We start from the raw sequence: 19,734 nt of genomic DNA, 5'->3' as shown, positions 1-19,734 counted from the left end.
TCTGTGCTTAATACAAATGCAGACCTCCTAGGAGAGAGGCCCCGGAATTGGCATCTTCACCAGCACCCCTCTCCAGGGATCCCTCTGCGGGGGGATCACTGACCCCCTTCTTTGTTAAACACTGCCTTATGGGACATGATGTTCTGGAGAAATGTGAATTTCTGGAGAAATGGGATATGACTGGCAAGGAGGACCGTCTTTGGAGTGAGAACCTACCCTTTGTCGGGCCCTTAGAGGGGACAGTGCAGCCTAGGAAAGTTAGCGCAAGGAGCATCTCCTGAAAGGAGGGACACTTTGCATTAGCCCGTGATTCGTGTAACCCAGGGAAACCAATTCCAGCAAAGATTGATGGTCTGCACCCGGTGCAAATTTAAAAGATAAAAAGAAGAGTCATGGTTTCCTTGACTGGATAGGAATGTCCCTTCTCTGCAAAGTAATGAAATACACAGATGTTAAAATGAGGAGAGACAGAGATAAATGGAGAATAATGGAGCACCGGCAGCTGTGAAGGGCCCGCTTAACATAAACACAGAGGAACCGTGGGGTGTTCGCAGCCTGTGTGCTTCGAGGAATATCATTGCCAGCCGGGGAGAATCAGCCTATCCTGGGCTGGAGGCTTTACCTGTAGCCATCTGTGGCCAGAAGACAGTACCAGGAGGCCCTCGATGATCAAAAGGATGCCCAAATGTGAAATATGCATATCCTTTGACCTACTGGTTATACCTTGAGGAGATATTGTACAAGTGGGGAAAATAGTATATGTATCTGTATGTGCGTTGTTTATTGAAAACACCCCAAATATCCATCAGCAATGGGACTTATGGGTACAGAGATGCAGTAAAATTACCTTTAGCCGTTAAAAGTGATTGTGTGCACCTATAGTTATCAACATGAAAATGTCAATATATTAGTAAGTGACAAAAGCAAGTTTAGAATAACGTAGTATTTTATGGATGCATTTAAACAAAACTGCATGCTCAGATTTCTATGTATTAATTTAGTAATTATTGAGTAACCTGTGTGCTAGGCACTTTTCTGGGCATTGGAGATACAACAGTGAACAAAACAGTGGGCCTTGGAAGTGAAGTGCCTGGGACCCACAGCATTGACATCATCTGGGAGCATTAGGAATGCAGAATCCTAGGCTCCACTTGAGACCTGCTGCATTTTAATAAGGTCCTAAGGCTATTCATTTGCACACAATAGTTTCTGAGACCTTGCTTTTTGGAGCACTGTTTACCAAAATGGCCACTGTGGCTTTTCCTGGGCGACAGCAGTTTGGGGCAGTTTTTACATTTACCATGTACATTTCTCTGTAGTTTGAATTTTTCACGGTGAGCTGTGTCATGAGGATGGTAATTTTCCGGAAGAGCTTAAGGCTCCTGCTTCTGGTTCTTTGGGCTTTCACGGGCACACACTGGCAGGATCCCGGAGCAAGAATTGGAGGCAGGCAGGGGCGGTGGAGGTAGCAGCTGTTGCTTATTTGGCCCCCTACAGACATGTTGGAAGAGAGACCCCAGATATTCGTGTTTATAGCTGGAGCTGTTGCCACAGCCTGAGAGATGCCGCAGGTCTGATGAGTCGATTTCCTGGCTATTGTGGCTGAACAGAGAGGCTGTGTCGTTGCAGCTCCTGTCTGACTCTTCTGTGGGATCACTACCCAGGGAGGGTCTGGGCCAGGAGCTGTAGACAGCAGGCCCACGCTGCAGCACTGGCATCCTCCAGGACCAGCGGGTAGCCCTGAGCCCTTTCTGGACAGATGGGAGCCCCGGCCTGAAGCCTGATGCAGAGCATTTCTCTCCAAGGCATGGAAAGTTCTGGCCATGTGGAACTTTCAGTCTCATAGGAGCTCTCCTGAATGTGATCCCTGATGTGGGGTTTGGCAGGGTGTGGGTGTGAAGCACCCTGCCTGAAGCACATCATAGTTGAAAGAGGCTAGACTCGGGACTGAGAACTGGATTCTAGGCCAGTCAGATCCTAAATAGCTGTGTGACTTTGGGCGGGTCTCCAATCGCCTATCCTCAGGCCTCCCTTTTCTCCCTTGTTGAAAGTGAGAATTCGTTACTGAGCAAGCTGTGTGAACCACCTGCCGTGCTCCAGATGTTGTGCATAGAAAGGTCAGGTCTTTGCTGTGAGGGCCGCACAGCCTGACCACACCAAATGTCTCCTGGTTCCCCTCTAGTTCTGACGTAATCCCCCAATACTGGTCTGTCCTGCATTTGGGAGGCGAAAGCAGTTTTTGCTTAAGACCGTAGTGAGTAGAGATTATTGCGGGTTTGTTTATGTCCTTGCTGGTAAAATTAACAAGTTGGCAACCATTTCAGTCTTTTTACCCATGCCTATCTCCCTTGAAAAAAAAAAATTATTTTTATTTTTATTTTTTATTTTCCTGACCCATGAAAATCAGAACTGTGACAACCTGGCTGTAAGGAGGGAGGGGACACAGATCAGGAAATAAACCAGCCCCCAGGAGAGCCCCAGTTTCTTGTCCTTCTGCTGGTGAAAGCTGCCACCTTGCAAAGTTCATGGGGCAGGTACTCAAAAAATCGTGAATTCAGGTATTCAGTGGCGTGGAGTCCCCCTGTCCCCCTTTGTCAGGGTGATTTGAGACACAGTCAGGCTTCCATCTTCTGCCCGGGGCTGCCAAGTTTCATGCTGAAATCTCCCTGTCGTGGAAATGGGGGCTGGGGGAGGACAATGCAGACTTGGTCCAGCAGCCCCCCCAGCCTGCCAAGTGGGTTGTGCAAGCAGGGAGCAGCCGACAGCTGCTGTCAGCGGCTGGCTTCTCTCTGAGGCTCAGCCAGGCGCTTGGCCGGCCGCCTGTGATCCGCCTCGCCAGTTGCCTTAGCAGGGGCCCGATGGCGCAGACGTAAATCATAACAGGACCGGCTCCCTCTGACAGAGACCGTGACTGAGCATCGCTGACAAGGCAGCAGGTCTCATTACTAATCCTTGAAAAGGGTTCAGGGGCAGGGCCAAAGAGCTGGTTAATTGAACGATAGCTAATTCATTTATAATTATTCATATTCTTTTTCTTTGTCTCATAAAGTCTGGTCCTTTGGAGCTGGACTGGGGCTTAGAAATATCTGAAGAGGCAGAAGAGCAGACGAGTCAAGAGGAAGGTTTGAGCCTTGACTCTGCTTATTAGCAGTGGCAAGCTCCCTCACTTCCGGACCTCAGTTTTTCCTATCTGTGAAATGGGTTTCTGTGAGGAGTAAATGAGGGGAGATTCGTAAAACGTAGAGCATCCTGCTTAGCCCGTGGTAAACATTCAGTCAGTTGGGGGTCATTACCCAATCCCACTCTCTCTTTTACAGGCCCGTTTGTGTAGTTGGCAAGTATTTATCACCTGGTGTCTGCGCTGTGTAGCGTAGCTCTGTCAAAGTGGTGAATGAAAGTATTTGAACGACCATGTGTTCATCATTCGCACAGCACAGCACAGAGCCGCCGACATCCTTTCCTAGCAGGGAAAAGAAAGAGAAGCAGAGTGAGGGCTAGAGAGACTGAGGGTGGGAGTCAGAGTTTCTGGGTAGACGGCAGAGTGGTTCAAGACACCTAAATGAATGGAGGGCCACACGACCCTGGGAGAAAGGCAGTGCAGGTAGCAGGAGAGGCAGGGTCCCCCCCCTGGGGTGGGACTGAGCGCGGCAGCTCCCGCAGGAGCGAGGAGGCCCGTGTAGCCGGGCAGGGAGAGTGGGTGCATGTGAATTACAGATGTCTCCAGAGCTGCCTGATGCTGTGATAGGGGCTTTAGGCTTTTTTAAGATGCTGGGAGGGCAGTGATGTTGTGAATAGAGGTTTACAAGGAAACATCTCTCAGATGTCAAACCCTATAAACAGCCTTTCTTCCTCTGATCCCTCAAAGGGTGACCAGAGGAAGGCCGGCCGAGACTCTTAACTTGGGCATCCATTGCTGGGTCTTGCCTGGAACAGTTGTTACTGGGGTGTTTGCTAAATGGTGACTTTTTGCTTCCTACATCCTCCAGTGTAATAATTGGAAATCTTCTATAAGGAAAAACTTCCCTTCTTCCCCATTTACTTATTTATCCAATGATGTACGATACTGGTACGGACTCACAGATATTTATTGTGTTCTCTGGATTACAGTCCAGTACTGTCATTGTTTTGTTGCTCAAAGTGTTGTAACTTTGGCCATTGGGCAGCTCCTTCGGGGTGACCCCTGTGTCCTTCTGACATGTGCCCATCATGTTTTGAGTGCTTCTTGACTTTCTGACAACACAAGACCCTCCACGTTCATCTTGAATTTCCTGCTGGAATCAAATGCTTCTCCAAGGATCCCTGGTTCCCTTTATTGGGTAATGGTATTTAGAAATCAGGATCTGGTGCTGGGCGTGCTCATTTGTGTATAGCTTCTAGTCTTTCTTGGCCGACGGAACTAGGAAATAAATGTCTGTATGTATATTAACTCATGCACACACACAGATCATGATTTCTCTTTCTCTCTCTTGTCTGTGTGTCTATCTCTCTCTCTCTCTCTGTCTTTACAAACCTTGAGTTCATACTGATGCCTCCTCCTCTAGTCCAAAGCCTCGGGGATCATTTAGCCTTTCCACTTTCTTATTTTTAACTTCTTCCTCGGAGAGCGAGGAACCTCGCTGTTATTATCTGCAGTATATTTACTCATTTGTTCAATCTGAGTACACACAAAGGTAGTTTCAGAACAGCTAATCCGTACCCCGGTGACAAATAAAAGTAGAGTGCCGTATTTGTGTACAATTCTCTTTTTCTTTAGCCTCGTAGAATGCGGTCCAAGTAACGGTTTCCTGAGTTAGGTGGGTTCTGCTCCTCCCCACACCCTTCAGGTTGGTGGGCTTACTCACCTACAGTCCAGTTGCGTTCACTTTGCCGTTTCTGTTCCATTTTGAGCCTCTCCACGCATGCACACGTGGATGATTTTAATTGTTTACCCTTTGGCTATGTGAAGTATTAGGGTTCTTTTTAAGTGTTTATTTATTTATTTTTGACAGAGAGAGCAGGGGAGGGGCAGAGAGAGAGAGAGAGGCAGACGGAGAATCCCAAGCAGGTTCCACGCTGTCAGCACAGAGCCCAGGGCTGGGCCTCATCTCACGAGCCGTGAGATCATGACCTGAGCCGAAATCAAGAGTCAGACGCTTGGGGTGCCTGGGTGGCTCAGTCGGTTAAGCGGCCGACTTCGGCTCAGGTCACGATCTCGCGGTCCGTGAGTTCGAGCCCCGCGTCGGGCTCTGTGCTGACAGCTCAGAGCCTGGAGCCTGCTTCAGATTCTGTGTCTCCCTCTCTCTCTGCCCCTCCCCTAACCAACTGAGCCACCCAGGCACCTGAGATAGGGTTCTAAGAGTCAGAGCTGTACGACTCCGAGAAATGTGACCCTTCTCGTTTTGGCTGCCTCATTCCAACCCTTTCCCACCCACCCCTCGTGGGTAAGCAGTCTCTCCAGTTTCTGCTGTGTCCTTCCCGTGTCTCGTATGCACAGATGAACCATTCCAGGTACATTTTCTTATGTCCCTTTCTTTTGCTGTAGAGATTTTAAAATACTGTAGATAACTCTTTTGCAGTCTGCTTTCTCCCCCACTTAACAGTGTATCCTGGAGATCATTTCATACCAGTTCATAGAGATCTTCCATAATGAGCTTTTTTACCTTTGGCAATCAGAATAAAATTAGCAGCCCAAGTAGTTTTAAAATTCTATAAGTAAAGATGGTGAATAGCGTAAGCATTACCATTAATTGAGCACCTACTATACCATGGTCTGTGCTAAGCATTTTACATAGATTATCTCACTGAATCCTTCCTAGAGCCCTGTGAGGTAGATGTTACCTCTGACTTACTGGTGAGGCAGCTGAGACTCAGTAATATGAAGAAACTTGCCCCAGTTCACAAGACAGGAGAGCCACGATTTGAACCCAGGACGCTGTCTCATCAAGTTTGTGCTTTTGAAGAGCACACCAGCACCATTGCAGAAGTTCCTAGTTGAAACAAAGCGATGTGGGTTTTTAAAACCTGGGCACGTCCCAGGCCTCAAAACCCTGTTGATTGTGGATCGTGTCGCCAAAGTTGGCATGTTACTGATGGCAGGAACGGGAAGGTAATTTACTGGCTGTTTGTTCCCAAGAAATGGCCCTTCCTTCCTGAGGACCCTGGCTCCTGCCTCTAAGGCAGGAGATGGGAGGGATGCTAGTCGGAGCCAGCTACCTGGGATGTGGCAGTAGATTCGATCTTACACCTCGTAATCGCAAGCCAGAGCAGCCGGCACCATTAACGGGAAAGTACATTACCCCACAGGGCTGTTTGGTTAGCAGGCCACTCCATCAAGCGTGAGTTACAGCAGCTTCCGTTAAAACTGTTTGTACAGCAGGAGTGGAAGAAGAATTTCTCTGAGCAGGAGTCTGGCCTCTGTTGTGAGAAGTGACAGACTGGCAGAGAGGTAACACGGTTGAGTTGGTTGAGAGCTTGGCTTCTGGAATCTGAGTGCCAGGGTGCTCACCGCAGGGTCAGATTTTCTAGCTGTGTGGCCTTGAGTCGGTCACTTCACCACCCAAAGCACGCCTCCGAAATGGGGATAAGAACCATCCCCATCTTTGTCTGCGGTCCCCGAGATCGTCCCCGGGCTCAGTGATTTGCTAGGAGGATTCAATGAGCTCCGCGTGTAGTCGTATGATTTATTATGGTGGAAGGATACCTAGCAAAACTAGCAAAGGGAAGAAGCACGTGGAGTGAAGTCCAGGGGAAACCAAGTTCAGACCTCCAGCCCTCTCCCTGTGGAGTCACACAGGGTGCACTTAGCTCCCCAGCAACCAATTGTGACAACACGTGTGTATTGTTTTCCACTGGGGGAGCTCATTACAGACTCAGTGCCTGGGGGTTTTTCTAGGGGCTGGTTACGCAGGCACCATCTGCCCCGCGTGCACCAAAATCCCAGACTCCCAGAAGAAAAGCAGGTGTTCGGCATAAACTGCACAGTCTGCCACTTTAGGCACAGTGAGCCGTTCTTACCGGAGAGAATGGTGGGAACCCTCCCGAAACCCCAGTTCGCAGACACCAGCCAAGCAAGGGCAGCCTTGCAAGCCAGCAAGCCTTACTCAAGGGTAGCCGTCTTAGGCCCGTGGCGTTAATTCTCTTCTGCACACCATGCCGTTGGGTGCTGCCCGGGGGGATTAAATGACATCATCCATGTATAGCCCTGGCCACGCTGTCTAGTATGGGAAGCATTTAATCAGTGTAGACAATTACTCTGACAGGAAATGAATTTTGAATGCTTCCTTAGCACCTTAAGAGCAGGCTCAGTCTATCACCCCCTCTGCTTACCCATTCATTGCTGGTCAGCACGTGCTGATTGAGCCCTGCTGGTGTAGGGGCCGTGTAAACACAGCAGGATTGGCTTCCCCCTTACGCAAGGATGGTGCGTGCGGGCCGCCGACCTGGCTGGGCACCGGAGGTGGGGGGTGGTGGTAAGAAACCTTTGGGGACTTCAAGGTACACGGGGAAGGACCCGTTTGCGCACTCAGAGCTGGTGGGATGGGCGTGCGGTGGCCAGAAATCTTCACCTCCTGATGACCTGCTGTTTGTCTTGTGTTTCCTCCTGTAGCCAAGGCCAAGTCGAAATGCGGCCCGACGTTCTTCCCTTGTGCCAGCGGCATCCACTGCATCATTGGCCGCTTCCAGTGCAATGGCTTCGAGGACTGTCCCGACGGCAGTGATGAGGAGAACTGTAGTAAGTGCCGGGAGGGCCCATGTCGCCGTGCCTTGTTCCTTCTCATGGGCCGGGGCCTCCATCAGGGCCACTCTTCTCCGTGCTCCTCGCTCCCATAGGCCCAGGTGCCTTCTGCCGTCCCCCACATCCTGTTCCTTACCGCTTCTTTCTCGCGCAAACGCGTGAATGCTCAGCTGCCATTTATTGGGGTCTCTACTAAACACTTGGGTCTCGCACATACTTCAGTACAATAGCTCTGCAGGTGCAGGCGTGTGATCCTCATTAATAAGTGAGGAATCCGAAGCGTACGGACATCCGTGAACTCGTCCAGCATCTTACAGGTCATAAATGGCAGAGCTGATTCCCTGCTCCTTCAGACCCTCAGCTGATGTACTCTTGCACTCAGCACCCCGTGTTCATGTGCCTGCTCTCCTTCCTAGTTTGAGTTATTTTTAAAAAGGTGTATATATGGGGCGCCTGGGTGGCTCAGTCGGTTAGGCGTCCGACTTCGGCTCAGGTCATGATCTCGCGGTTCGTGAGTTCAAGCCCCGCGTCAGGCTCTGTGCTGACGGCTCAGAGCCTGGAGCCTGTTTCAGATTCTGTGTCTCCCTCTCTCTCTGACCCTCCCCCGTTCATGCTCTGTCTCTCTCTGTCTCAAAAATAAATAAACGTTTAAAAAAAATTTTAATAAAAAAAATAAAAAGGTGTATATGTATATGTCATAAGAATATATTTTTGAGGGGCGCCTGGGTGGCTCAGTCAGGCAATCTGACTTCGGCTCAGGTTATGATCTTACAGTTTGTGGGTTCAAGCCCTGCATTGGGATCTGTGCTGACAGCTCAGAGCCTGGAGCCTGCTTCGGATTCTGTGTCTCCCTCTCTCTCCCTGCGTCTCCCCTGCTCATGCTCTGTCTCTCTGTTTCTCTCTCTCTCTCTCAAAATCAAATGTTAAAAAAATTTTTTAAAAGAATATATATATATACACATACATATATATACATATATGTATATGTATGTTGCTATATATATGTATATGTATGTATATATATATGTATGTGTATATACCAAATACTATAGAAAGCTAAAGTTCTCCTTGTCTTGTGACTGCCTTGATTCCTTTTCCTTGCTGTATGACATTCCAAGGTGTCACCACACAGACAGACACACACCCCTTCTCGTGCTCTCTGCCCCACCTTGCCTCTTAGCAGTCCTGGTGTTGAACTTCATACTCCATGGCCTGGACGCACGCATTCCCTTCCTGGCCAGAGTCTCTGTCCAGAACCATTTCACGTAGCAGCTTCAGTGACCTTCAGGCATCTCTTCCCCACCTTTCATACTGTGCCGGCTCTCCCAGCAAGTAGCTTTGGAACTTGCAAAATATAGAAAATATAAAGTGGAAAATGAGATTTGCCCAGAATGACACTTAATATGTGGGCTTTCTTGTGCCAGTCCTTCCTCCCTCTCTCTTCCTACCTCTCTCTTTTTGCCCCTCTCTTTCTCCCTCCCTCTTTCTCTCTGTGTATATCAATGTATGCGTGTATACGTGTATGTACACATATATGTTATTCGTGAGGATTGTCGTTGCTATGAATATAATTGTTATATATGTTACGAATTTATTTCAAAACACAGGTTTTAATGACTTCAGTGATTGTTTTGGGAAACTGACTTCCCTTTACCCTGTTGGTTCTGTTTTAAGCCCTGGAAGAGGGGGTGACCATTCATGCCTTCCCAGGGCATAGTCATTGACACCCCCTCCCAGCGAGGACGCAGGAAGTATAGAATTCTCCCGTGTGCCTTCTCCTGTTGCCTTTTTTCATCTTCTGGATCTCAAATGGCAAAAATGTGACCTAGCGGCTAGATTGTTGAATGATTAGTCGAGTAGCAGAAACCCACCGTAGCAAGGGGATACAGGTCACTAACAGGGTAGCAGCCTGATTGAGTGAAATGACTCTGGAGCTGGAAAGTCTGGCTCCAGGTTTCTGATCCGCCCTCATTAGGCATGGGTTGGCTGTGCTACGTAATGTCGCACGGTGGTTTCCTCATCTCATGAAAGGGGAGTGCTAAGAGCCTGCTTCCTGGGTTGTTGTGACAATTAGACCAGGTCGTATCTGAAAAGTGCTTAGTGTGGTGGCTGGCAAGGAGTAATTGATTTTGAAAACCCATAGTGACTTAAAACTGTGAGCTGTTAAGAAGAAGACCGTATTTACTAGCATTTCACCTTTGGCTTAGGATGTCCAAGGATGTACTTGTTTTATTTTCATTGAGTTCTTTAGAGTTTCAACTTGATCTTAGCTTCTTCCTACTGTCCATGGGGAATTTACATGCATGTATATATATGTCTGTATTTATGTATATAATTTGTTTATATACACCCGTATATACATACTAGAGAATAATTGAATGGCAATAAAAAGCAAGTGTGATACGTTCTAGTACGTATATTCTAAATGACTGTGCCATTCTGCATACTCCCTGCCATATTAAAGACCTTGTATGATTTAAATGTTTGGATATTGGTCTTTAATTGTCTAAATGAGTTAATTCTATCCATTCCAAATTAGATCATTGGGGATTAAGCCAGCATTTTCCTCTGGCATATCTACCATCTAAAAATAATGGTTCTAATTCACTGTTTTTATAACTAGTAAATAAAAGAAGAGAATCAAGCATTTAGCCTCCTTTTTCTAGATGCATTGTACTTCTGAGTAATTAAATAGCCAACATAGGAAAGGTTTTTGTTTTTGTTTTTTTAATGAACTATAATGGGAAAAAGAATTAGAGTGTCTGTTTTGTAACCCTGATGAAGACGTGCATCTTCAATGGTTCCTGAAACCATGAAATAAAAAATTGATGGGGAGCTTTATAAGGCATGGATCAAGCTAAAAACCCTTGAAACCAGCTGTCAGTCTTTTCGCAGACAGACCTGAATCAATATCGTGCCACCTCAAGTAGAACGTAGAAACCCTGTCACTCTGTATATCTCTTTATGTTCTGGTCGTCAGTACAGCAACAGAACATCCAAAACCCTAAAAGGCCGTGTTTTAATTTTTGCTTTAGACTCTCGGATGCATTTTAAAGAACTTGAGAGGGGATGAACAATCTGTTATTAAAGTTACCCAGAGATTTGCCATTTTGGTTGCTCTTTCTTCATTCCTGATGTTCCTGGTCTCCTCTGGTACCGTTTCCCTTCTGTCTGAAGCACTTCCTTTAGCAATTCTTTTAAAGCAGGTCTGCTGGCAACACATTCTCTTAGTTTTCCTGCATCTGACCATGTCTTGATTTCACCTTCACTCCTGAAGGATATTTTTACTGCATATAGAATTCTGGGTTGACAGCTCTGTTTTTAAGCACTTTAAAAATGTCGTGCCACTTCCTCTGACTTCTGTGGTTTCCGATGAGAAATTTGCAGCCATTCAAATTGTTTCCCCGTAGAAAATGCATCATTTTTCTGGCCGCTTTGAAGATTTTTTTTTTTTCTCCCAGCCTAGCTTCAGCAGCTAGATTATAGTGTGTGTGTGTGTGTGTGTGTGTGTGTGTGTGTGTGTGTGTGTGTGTGTTTGTGTGTGTGTGTGGCTATGTGGATTTCTTTGAGTATATGCTGCATAGGGTTCTGTTTGAATGTGCAAGCCTTTGTCTTTTGCTATACTCAGTACATTTTCAGGTATCCTTTCTTCAAATCATTTTCAAGTACTGTACCTTCTCCTTATGGGATTCTGATAACAACTTTGGATCTTTTGTGATCATCCCACAGGTCCCTGAGGCTCTGTTCAGTTTCCAGTCAACCTTTTTCCTTTCATTGTTCAGGTTAGATCATGTCTGTTAGTCTTTTGTCAAGTTTACTTTCTCTTCTGTCATCTCTAGTCTGAGCCCACACGGTGTGTTTCTTTGTTTCTTCGTCACTGTATTTTTCAGTTCTAAAGTTTCTTTTTGGTTCTTCTTTATACCTTCTGGGTTCTTTGCTGAGACTTTCTATTTTCCATTTGTTTCAAGAGTGTATGTGATTGCTTGTTAGAGTCTTTCTGTAAGAGCCGCTCTGAAGCCTTTGTCACATAATTCCAACATCTGTCTTATCTTGGCCTCGATGTCTGTTGATTATCTTTTCCCATGAGAATTGAGATTTTCCTGATTGTTTTCACAAGGCAAGTTAATTTTGGATTATATTCTGGATATTTTGTTGGTTATGTACGACCTTCTGGGTTTTGTGTCAGTCCTGCAGAGAATGCTTATATTTTTGTTTTAGTAAGCAAATGACCCTGTTGGGTCAGGCCACAGATTCCTAACAGCCCCTCTGTGGGCTGCCGTTGTCATAGTTTTCAAACTGTTTTTGCACTGCTGTTTGCATGTGTGGTGCATGGGCACCTCCTGTGTGGTCTGTCTGAGACGTGGGCAGTAGTCGGTGAGTTTGGTTCTCAAAGTCTTGGGTGTGCTGATTAGGACCAGATCCATGCTTGTGCAGACTGGGGACAGCCTAGAAGTTCATAAATAACTTTATAGGGTTGCTTTTCCAAGTTCCTCCCTGCCCACCACTGTCTTTCCGATACTTTGTAGTTTCCTGGGACTCTGCCGGGGGAATGAGGGAATAGTAAATTTACCACTATTTCAGTGATAGATTGAATTTTGTTCTTCTTCCCCAGTTGGTCTACTCCAGTTTACTTTCCAGAATCTAAAAATAGCTGTACCATGTATTTGGCTAGGTTTTTATTGCAGCTGCACGCAGTGGCAGAGACAGGGCGGGTGTGATTACTGCATCTGACCTGGAATTGGAACCTCCCGCAAATCAGTCTTAGGATCACAAGGAAAGAGACAACCAGATGTTATTTGCCTTCTGATATGACCCAACAGGAACACACATCATCACTGTGAGGTGTTTCTGCCAAAACTTCCAACCTGAGCCTGATTGATTGAGCCTGTGAATCTGCCGTAGTCAATTTGGGCTGTAGTAACAGAAGGCCATGGACTGGGTGACTTAAACTTGTTTCTCATAGTCCTGGAAGTCCAAGATCCAGGCTACCATCGTGGCTGGGTTCTTGGTGTGGGCCCTCCTCTTATTGGTGTCCTCACTTGACCTTCCCTGGTGAGGAAGGCAGAAGAGAAAGTAAACTTTCTTCTTTCACACATAGAGAAGTCCCTTGGCCCCTCATCTCATAACGGCCCTAATCCCATCATGAGAGTGCCACCTTCATGACCTCACCTTACCCTAATCTCCTACCAAAGGCTCCACTCCAAGACCATCCCGTTTATTAGGGGTTAGGGTTTTAACATGTGAACTCTAGGAGACACAACATGATGTTTGTAACACTAACCATTTGTTTACAGGAAATTCAGGGACAGGGGAACATGTTAGCGACTCCATGGGGAGACATACTGCCAGATCCAGAATATGGGAGATTCTTCAGGACTCCATTGCATCCATTAATAAATTCTAAGAAAAATTAGAAGAAGAGGGAATCTACAGACTGAAGGGGAGAATGAGTGACAAATCAGTCAAATGCAACATACAGATCTCATTTCAATCCTGACTCCAACAAGCCAACTGTAAAAAAAAAAAAAAAAAAAAGTGGGGACACTTGGGTGACTCAGTTAAGCCCCTGGCTCTTGATTTTGGCTCAGGTCATGATCTCATGGTTCGTGAGATCAAGCCCCGCATTGGGCTCAGCTCTGACAGCGTGGAGCCTGCTTGAGATTCTCTCTCTCCCTCTCTTCGTCCCTCCCCTGCTTGCTCTCTGTTGGTGTCTCTCAAATTAAATGAATAAACATTTGAAAAAAAAAATAACCCCCAAAATTGAGGTAACTGGGAAAATGAATTGTGGTTGTATATTTAATGATGTTAAGGCAATCCTGTTAGTTTTTTAAAGTGTGAGAATGAAAAAAAAAAAAATGAAGTGTGAGAATGATAATCTGTTTATTATTTTAAAAAATACTTATATATAAAGATGTATCTATATGTATACATATATAATATCTAATAGCATATTAAATATAGTAATAATAAGTATAATGATAATTAGAAATATATAAAGGTGAAATCTCATGAGGGGTAGTGGATGTGGGTAGGGGTGAAATGAAACTGTCAGTGAGTTGATAATTTTTAAAGCCAGATGATTAGAACATGGGGATTCATTATGCCAGTCTCTATTTTTGTACATTTGGCATATAATAAAACAGTAAAAATAATAAAAGCTAAAGGAGAGGTTTCATTGGATTGTGTCTTGACTTTGCATCGATAACTAAAGAATCATAAATTTTTTTAATGTTTATTTAGTTTTGAGAGAGAGAGAAACAGAGCACGAGTCGGGGAGGGGCAGAGAGAGAAGGAGACACAGAATCCAAAGCAGGCTCCAGGCTCTGAGCTGTCAGCACAGAGCCCAACACGGAGCTCAAACTCACGAGTCTTGAGATCATGACCTGAGCCAAAGTGAGACGCTTAACCGACTGAGCCACCCAGGCACCCCTGGAGAATTGTAATTTTAAAGAACTTTGTTTTTACAGATGTGTTTTCCCACTTTTTGCATTCATTTGACTCAGGAGTGAGGATAAGCAAGAACCAGGATTTCCTCTTAGAGGCTCGCAATGCTGAGATTTTACTCTTTTGCTTTTTGTCCTTTCTCCCTTGGCTGTGTTCAGACCTCTCCTTCTTCCCTGTGCTCAGACATTCTTGGCTGGAGCCCGGCTGGCCACATGGCCCTGACCTGGGTCCCATTTAGTGAAGACAGAGACTCCTGCCCAGAACCGAGATGGCAGAGTTGCCTGGGTGACCACATGGAACACTGATTCACGCTAAGGACCTTATGCTATTGCTTTCACTGTACTTGTGCCCAGAAACACCACCGGGTCCCAGACTGTGTTTCTTCCACTGCTGACAAGTTCTTGCCTGTCCCCCCAAGCAGCCAAATGGTTTCGCCAGTGTCTCTGTGGTTTTTGTTCACAGAGCCCCTTGGTGCTGGCATGTTCCCAAAGCTCTGGTCACGTCAGCCAGATTCGATTCTATATTTCTTCTTCACTCCTCCGCCAGCGGCAGTGGCCTCAAGGAGTTAGGCCCGCATCAGATGGGCAGCAGGAGGACCCTTTCGCCCATTGTTCCAAAGCCCCCTCATCAAGGTTTCCTTAAAGACTCCTTCCTGTGTGACCTGCTTCCTTACGGAACCATCCCTGGTTTGCCAGGGCTGGGCCGGGTCATTCTCCTGTGTGTCCACATACTGTCCTGGGCCTTCTCCAAACAAACGCCACCTAAAAAGAGAGACCTGCCTTGAGCACCCTATTAAAACATAACCCCCTTCCTCGCCAGTCTTCCACTCTGTTTCCTTCTCTGCTTCACTCTTCTCAGCGCCACCTTGTGTTCACGTTCTGTCTTCCCTGCTTGTGACCTCGTGAGATGGTATATTGGCAGGTTCGCAGCTGTGTCCCCGGTGCCAGGCATGCAGTCGGTCTCTGCCTTAGCACGAGTAAACATATGTGGAACGAATCACACTCATCATGCTTTATCTTCATTGCCTATTGCCTTTCCTGTCTCCCCACTAGAATGTCAGCTCTGGAAGAACACAGACTGGGATTTCTTTTATCCCCTGTGCCTAGTGGAGTGCTTTATTTAAAGGAAGTAGTCAGTCATAAATGTCTGTTGACAAATGGGCCAAGCAACTAACTAATCAAACAAAGGGTTAAAGAAGGAAGACAGGCAGTCAGGATATATTCCTAACATATGGATGTCTTGAACCTCTTCTGCAGTCTCAGATGTATACCCGGAGGGCATATTTAGGCCACACATTGTTCATTAGCCCCCAGCTCCTGCCTTCTTTCAGATTCTCTTCTTTCCACAATTTCTATGCCAGACCTGTGCAAGATGCCGCAAAGGATATATAGACCTGGGTCACATACAGGACCCTGGCATTGTTGAGATCGTACTCGAGCAAGGGAGACAGTAATGCTCACATCCAGATGATTAGAACATGGGGTTGGCAGTTGGGAGTGCTGTGGGAAGCTGTGATGGGAAGGTTATTTCCCTCTGGGCTCATCAGTGGGAGCTGTTGAAGGACGCAGACCTAGGAGAATGAATACCATTAAAAAGTTAGCACTACAGTTTCAGGCTTAGAGCCCAGGCAGAGGCTGGGAGGCGTGCAAACTACAGGACATAGAAGCCACTTGGTTGACAATTGCTGAACACTTACATGCATGTGGCACATTTCTATGTGCTTTAATGTGTCTAATCTCATTTTAGGTTGGTAATATTACTCCCTTTTTATAGACAAGGAGACAGGTACAGAGAAGTTGAATAGCTTGCCCAAGGTCACCCAGTAAGTGGTACAGTCAGTATCTCAACCCACACAGGACAAATCCAGGATCCAAACTCTTAACCACTATATTGGTAGGTGTAGTTATGTGTAATGTGCGTGATGTTAATTATAACAAGCATCTATTGAATGCCTCTGCGGGCCACATGCTATTCTCAGTTATTTGCATGTATTATCTCAATTATAACAAAATCTTATCATATAGGCACAATTTGCTTTGTAAGTAGGTTCCAGCCAAACGTGAGGCTTGAACTCACAACCTTGATACGAAGACCTGAGCTGAGATCAAGAGTCAGACGCTTAACCGACCAAGCCTCCCAGGTGCCCCAATAATGGCAGTATTTTTATCCTGCATTTTACAGATGAGGAAAATGAGGCTGAGAGAAGTCAGATGATTTTCCTAACATGATGTACTAGTGAGTGGGAAAGCTGAAATATGAACCCGGGTGGACTTCACACTCAGTTCTAACCATAACAGCAAAGTGTATGCTTGGCCTGGTAGGCTGGGGCAGATCAAGAAAAGTTAAGAATTGGGGGTTGTATTTTATACCCAGTCAGGAGCAGTGGGTATTGAGCCAAGTGCATGCAAGGTGCGGAGAGGGAGAAGGTCAGACGTGGCTGGAGCCTGAGGAACTGGGAGATGGTGGTCCTTTAATAGGAGTGGAATCACAGGAAGGGGGCGGGGGGAGGTCGTCCATTTCAGACACGCAGAGTTTGAGGAGAGGGGATGTTCAGGCAGAAGTGTCCACAGGGCGTCAGGAATGAGGTTTAGTGCAGGAGGAAAGGTCTGGGGAGCCATCCACGCAAAGGCAGTGGTCGGGGCAGTGAAATTGGGTGTTGGACAGGAGCTAGGCACGTCCGGGAAGCCTTTCTAGGGAGGAGGAAACAAACTACCTCAGCAAATTCTGCCGCTGGCACCTGGTGGACTCTAGAGGGGTTTTGGAAATTCAAATCCTCTGAGTCCTTAGAGACTGAAAAAAAGGCAAGTGGAATTAAGGACTCTTGGCCTCCTGCCTCTGGCCCCACATAATGACCTCTTCCCCTCCTGCAGACTCGGAAGAGGTTCTAGCTGCAGAACATGGCTGTGCATGGGCCCCAGTGGCTTGGTGGGCAGAGGACTGCGGGAGAGGCCTTGCAGAGCAGACTTGGAGAGGAAGGCAGGAACTCGCAGCTGGCCGCACACGGGCTGCCTCTTTGAAGGTCGGCGGCAAGCGTTTTCCAGGCCACAAAAAGGGTAGTGCTTGTTAATGGGACAGATGATTTGCACAGAGGCTTGGGGCCAGGCGCCCTGCATCCTGGAACAGAGGAAGTCCCAGGGCAGTTCCATCTCCCCCAGCTGCCTGGTTTCCAGAGAAATGGGGCTGGAAAGACAAGATTTCCCTGGGGGCCATGAGGTTGGGATGCCTGGTGAAGAGGGGAAGAGAAACCGCCACAGGATGGAGAACAGATGGGAAGTGAGGGCGCTGGTGATGAGGGGTTTCTCATTGACGTGCTTTATGAAGAACCCTTTGAGGTAGAAGAGGGGCTGACTTCACAGACTTTAAATGGATTAAAGGCGACATTTCCTACATCCTGCTAGAGACGGATTGCTTCATTTCCTGTCTCGAAGCCGGTCAGTTGCTTTTGGGCAACCGCAGTGGGCCTCGGGTCCTTCTCCTTCAGATGTGGTTGAAGTAAACGCTGCCAGTTTAATTAACCACTGAGCTTAACCTTAACTCATTCCTCTCTCTCTCTCTCTCTCTCTCTCTCTCTCTCTCTCTCTCTCTGGCAGGGAAAGACAAGTTCTCTTTCCTGACTATTGTGGGCTCGGAAACATCCTGAGATCCCTGTTTGTTGTGCTGATAATAATAACTGAGGAGTTTTTGAGTCTGCTGTTGAGTTTTTGAAATCGACTCTCCAGACCACTTTTTCCATCCTTGCTGAGATAGTGTTCCTCTTTCTAGTTACCTAAGTAAAGTAATACATTTTCTGGTGACTGGTAAACCTGACCAAGGACAAAGAAAACATACATTTGGAGCACGTTAAATATTCCTAGAAAATACTGAAACGTAACATCCTAAAGAACAGAGTATTTCCCGCTCGGCTGATGAGCTGTGCATTGAGCAGTTACTGTTTCAGGGTCCCGAGGAAGGCTCTACGGGACCACAGGGACCCGTAAGGCTCTTTCCTGCCCACCCAGAGCCTGCGGGGCTGGTCCACCGCAGTCCCATGTACACTCACCCCGAGCTTTGGCTGAGCCTGGTAGGTAGCTGCGGAGGCCCTGGAAGAGATACCGTGAAACTCGAGCTGTCTGGGGTCTTAGGGGAGATTTGCTCCTCTGGTTAAGTGAGTCTGACTAATAACTGAACATCTTTATACTTTTGAGGACCCTGGTTGCCAGGGATCTCTCTGAGATGCGTTGCATCCTGGCGTAATCGGTGTTTACCTTTGTTGGTGACAGTGCAGGGCCATTCTTAGAAATGTTAATTTTTAGACCAGGCTATAATATAGGGTTGCCTTTGGCTCCTTTTGGAACTTTCTGGTCTCTTTTGAAACTATCTTAGGCTGCTCTGCTTTTGGAATTCTTAAGGCAGCTTTTTATAGCTTTTCTGTCTCCTGCCATCGACGTCTGGTTTTATTTCTTGCTGGCAGTTTGTCTGTAGAGCGGCAGTCAGCAGCCCCTCTCCCTTCTCATTCGCTGTGCCCTTGGGAATGGGAACCCAGACCTTGTTGCAATTTACATAAATGGAGAATCCATAGACCCTGAGGGAGGTGAAGGCTTGAGGGCCCTTTTGCGAGGAAGCTCCTGGCATTTGAAGGACACGGACATCACAGCGTGTGTCTTGATGGTTCAAAGGCTTTTTTCTCTGGCTTGCCGCTGGCTTGGGGGAGTGTTCCTCGGGCTTCCTCTGCCTCTGTTTCTCTGCCCTGAGATTGGGTGGTGGGGAGGATACGCTGTTTTCTGAGGAGCCGCCGATGAGGAGGTACCCCAGGTATGGCTTTTTGCCAGCACATACCTGTGTCTTCTGAGCATCTGGGCACCTAAGCGCGAAAGATACTAAAACAGGTGTTTGTGGGCCAGAGAGAATTTTGTGAGGGAAGAGTGAAGGAAGAGGACAGCGAATGATCCCTGGAACATTTCTGCCAGAGTAGACACTTAACATGTTTTCGTGAAATCTTTCAAACATACTGGAAAGGAAAAGTGAGATTAAATGAACACCTGTGTCCCCAACGCCGTGTTTTAAAAATCCCATTATCTATTGTTGTTACCATATTATTATAACTATGTTAACTGTAGTTAATAATAATCTGTCATATTATTAATCCTATAATGGTATAACTAGGTTAACTATAGTTAATAAAACTGTATTGTATACTTGGAAGCTGCTGAGAGAGTAGATCTTTTTTTTTAAATTTTTTTTTTTAATCTTTATTTATTTTTGAGAGAGAGACAGAGTGTGAGCAGGGGAGGAGCTGAGGGGAGGGAGAATCAGAAGCAGGTTCCAGGCCCGGAGCTGTCAGCACAGAGCCCGGTGCGGGGCCCGAACTCACGAACCGTGAGATCATGACCTGAGCCGAAGTCGGACGCTTAACCGACTGAGCCACCTGGGCGCCCCAAGTAGATCTTAAAAGTTCTCATCGCAAGAAAAAAAATTCATAACGTGTGTATGGCAATGTATGTTAACTAGACTTATTGTGGTGGTCATTTCACAATGCATGCAAATATCAAATCATTATTTTGTATACTTGAAACTAGCATAATATTGTATGTCAGTTA

General features: G+C 46.7%; 1 protein-coding gene across 4 annotated transcripts in view; it reads left to right on the top strand.

Annotated features, from left to right (window-relative positions):
* Window positions 1-19,734, top strand: part of LDLRAD3 (low density lipoprotein receptor class A domain containing 3) — a 242,096-nt gene that overhangs the window by 103,909 nt on the left and 118,453 nt on the right. For all 4 annotated transcript variants that reach the window (XM_019470123.2, XM_019470119.2, XM_019470121.2 and 1 more), the window contains one exon: window positions 7,586-7,711. In XM_019470123.2, the coding sequence (XP_019325668.2) occupies window positions 7,586-7,711 (126 nt within the window). The remainder of the gene's footprint in view (window positions 1-7,585; window positions 7,712-19,734) is intronic.

The sequence above is a fragment of the Panthera pardus genome, unplaced genomic scaffold, assembly GCF_024362965.1.
Source record: "Panthera pardus isolate Hobbes unplaced genomic scaffold, ASM2436296v1 HiC_scaffold_12, whole genome shotgun sequence".
Taxonomy (NCBI): Eukaryota; Metazoa; Chordata; class Mammalia; order Carnivora; family Felidae; genus Panthera; species Panthera pardus.
This window is presented reverse-complemented; position numbering and strand designations above follow the sequence as displayed.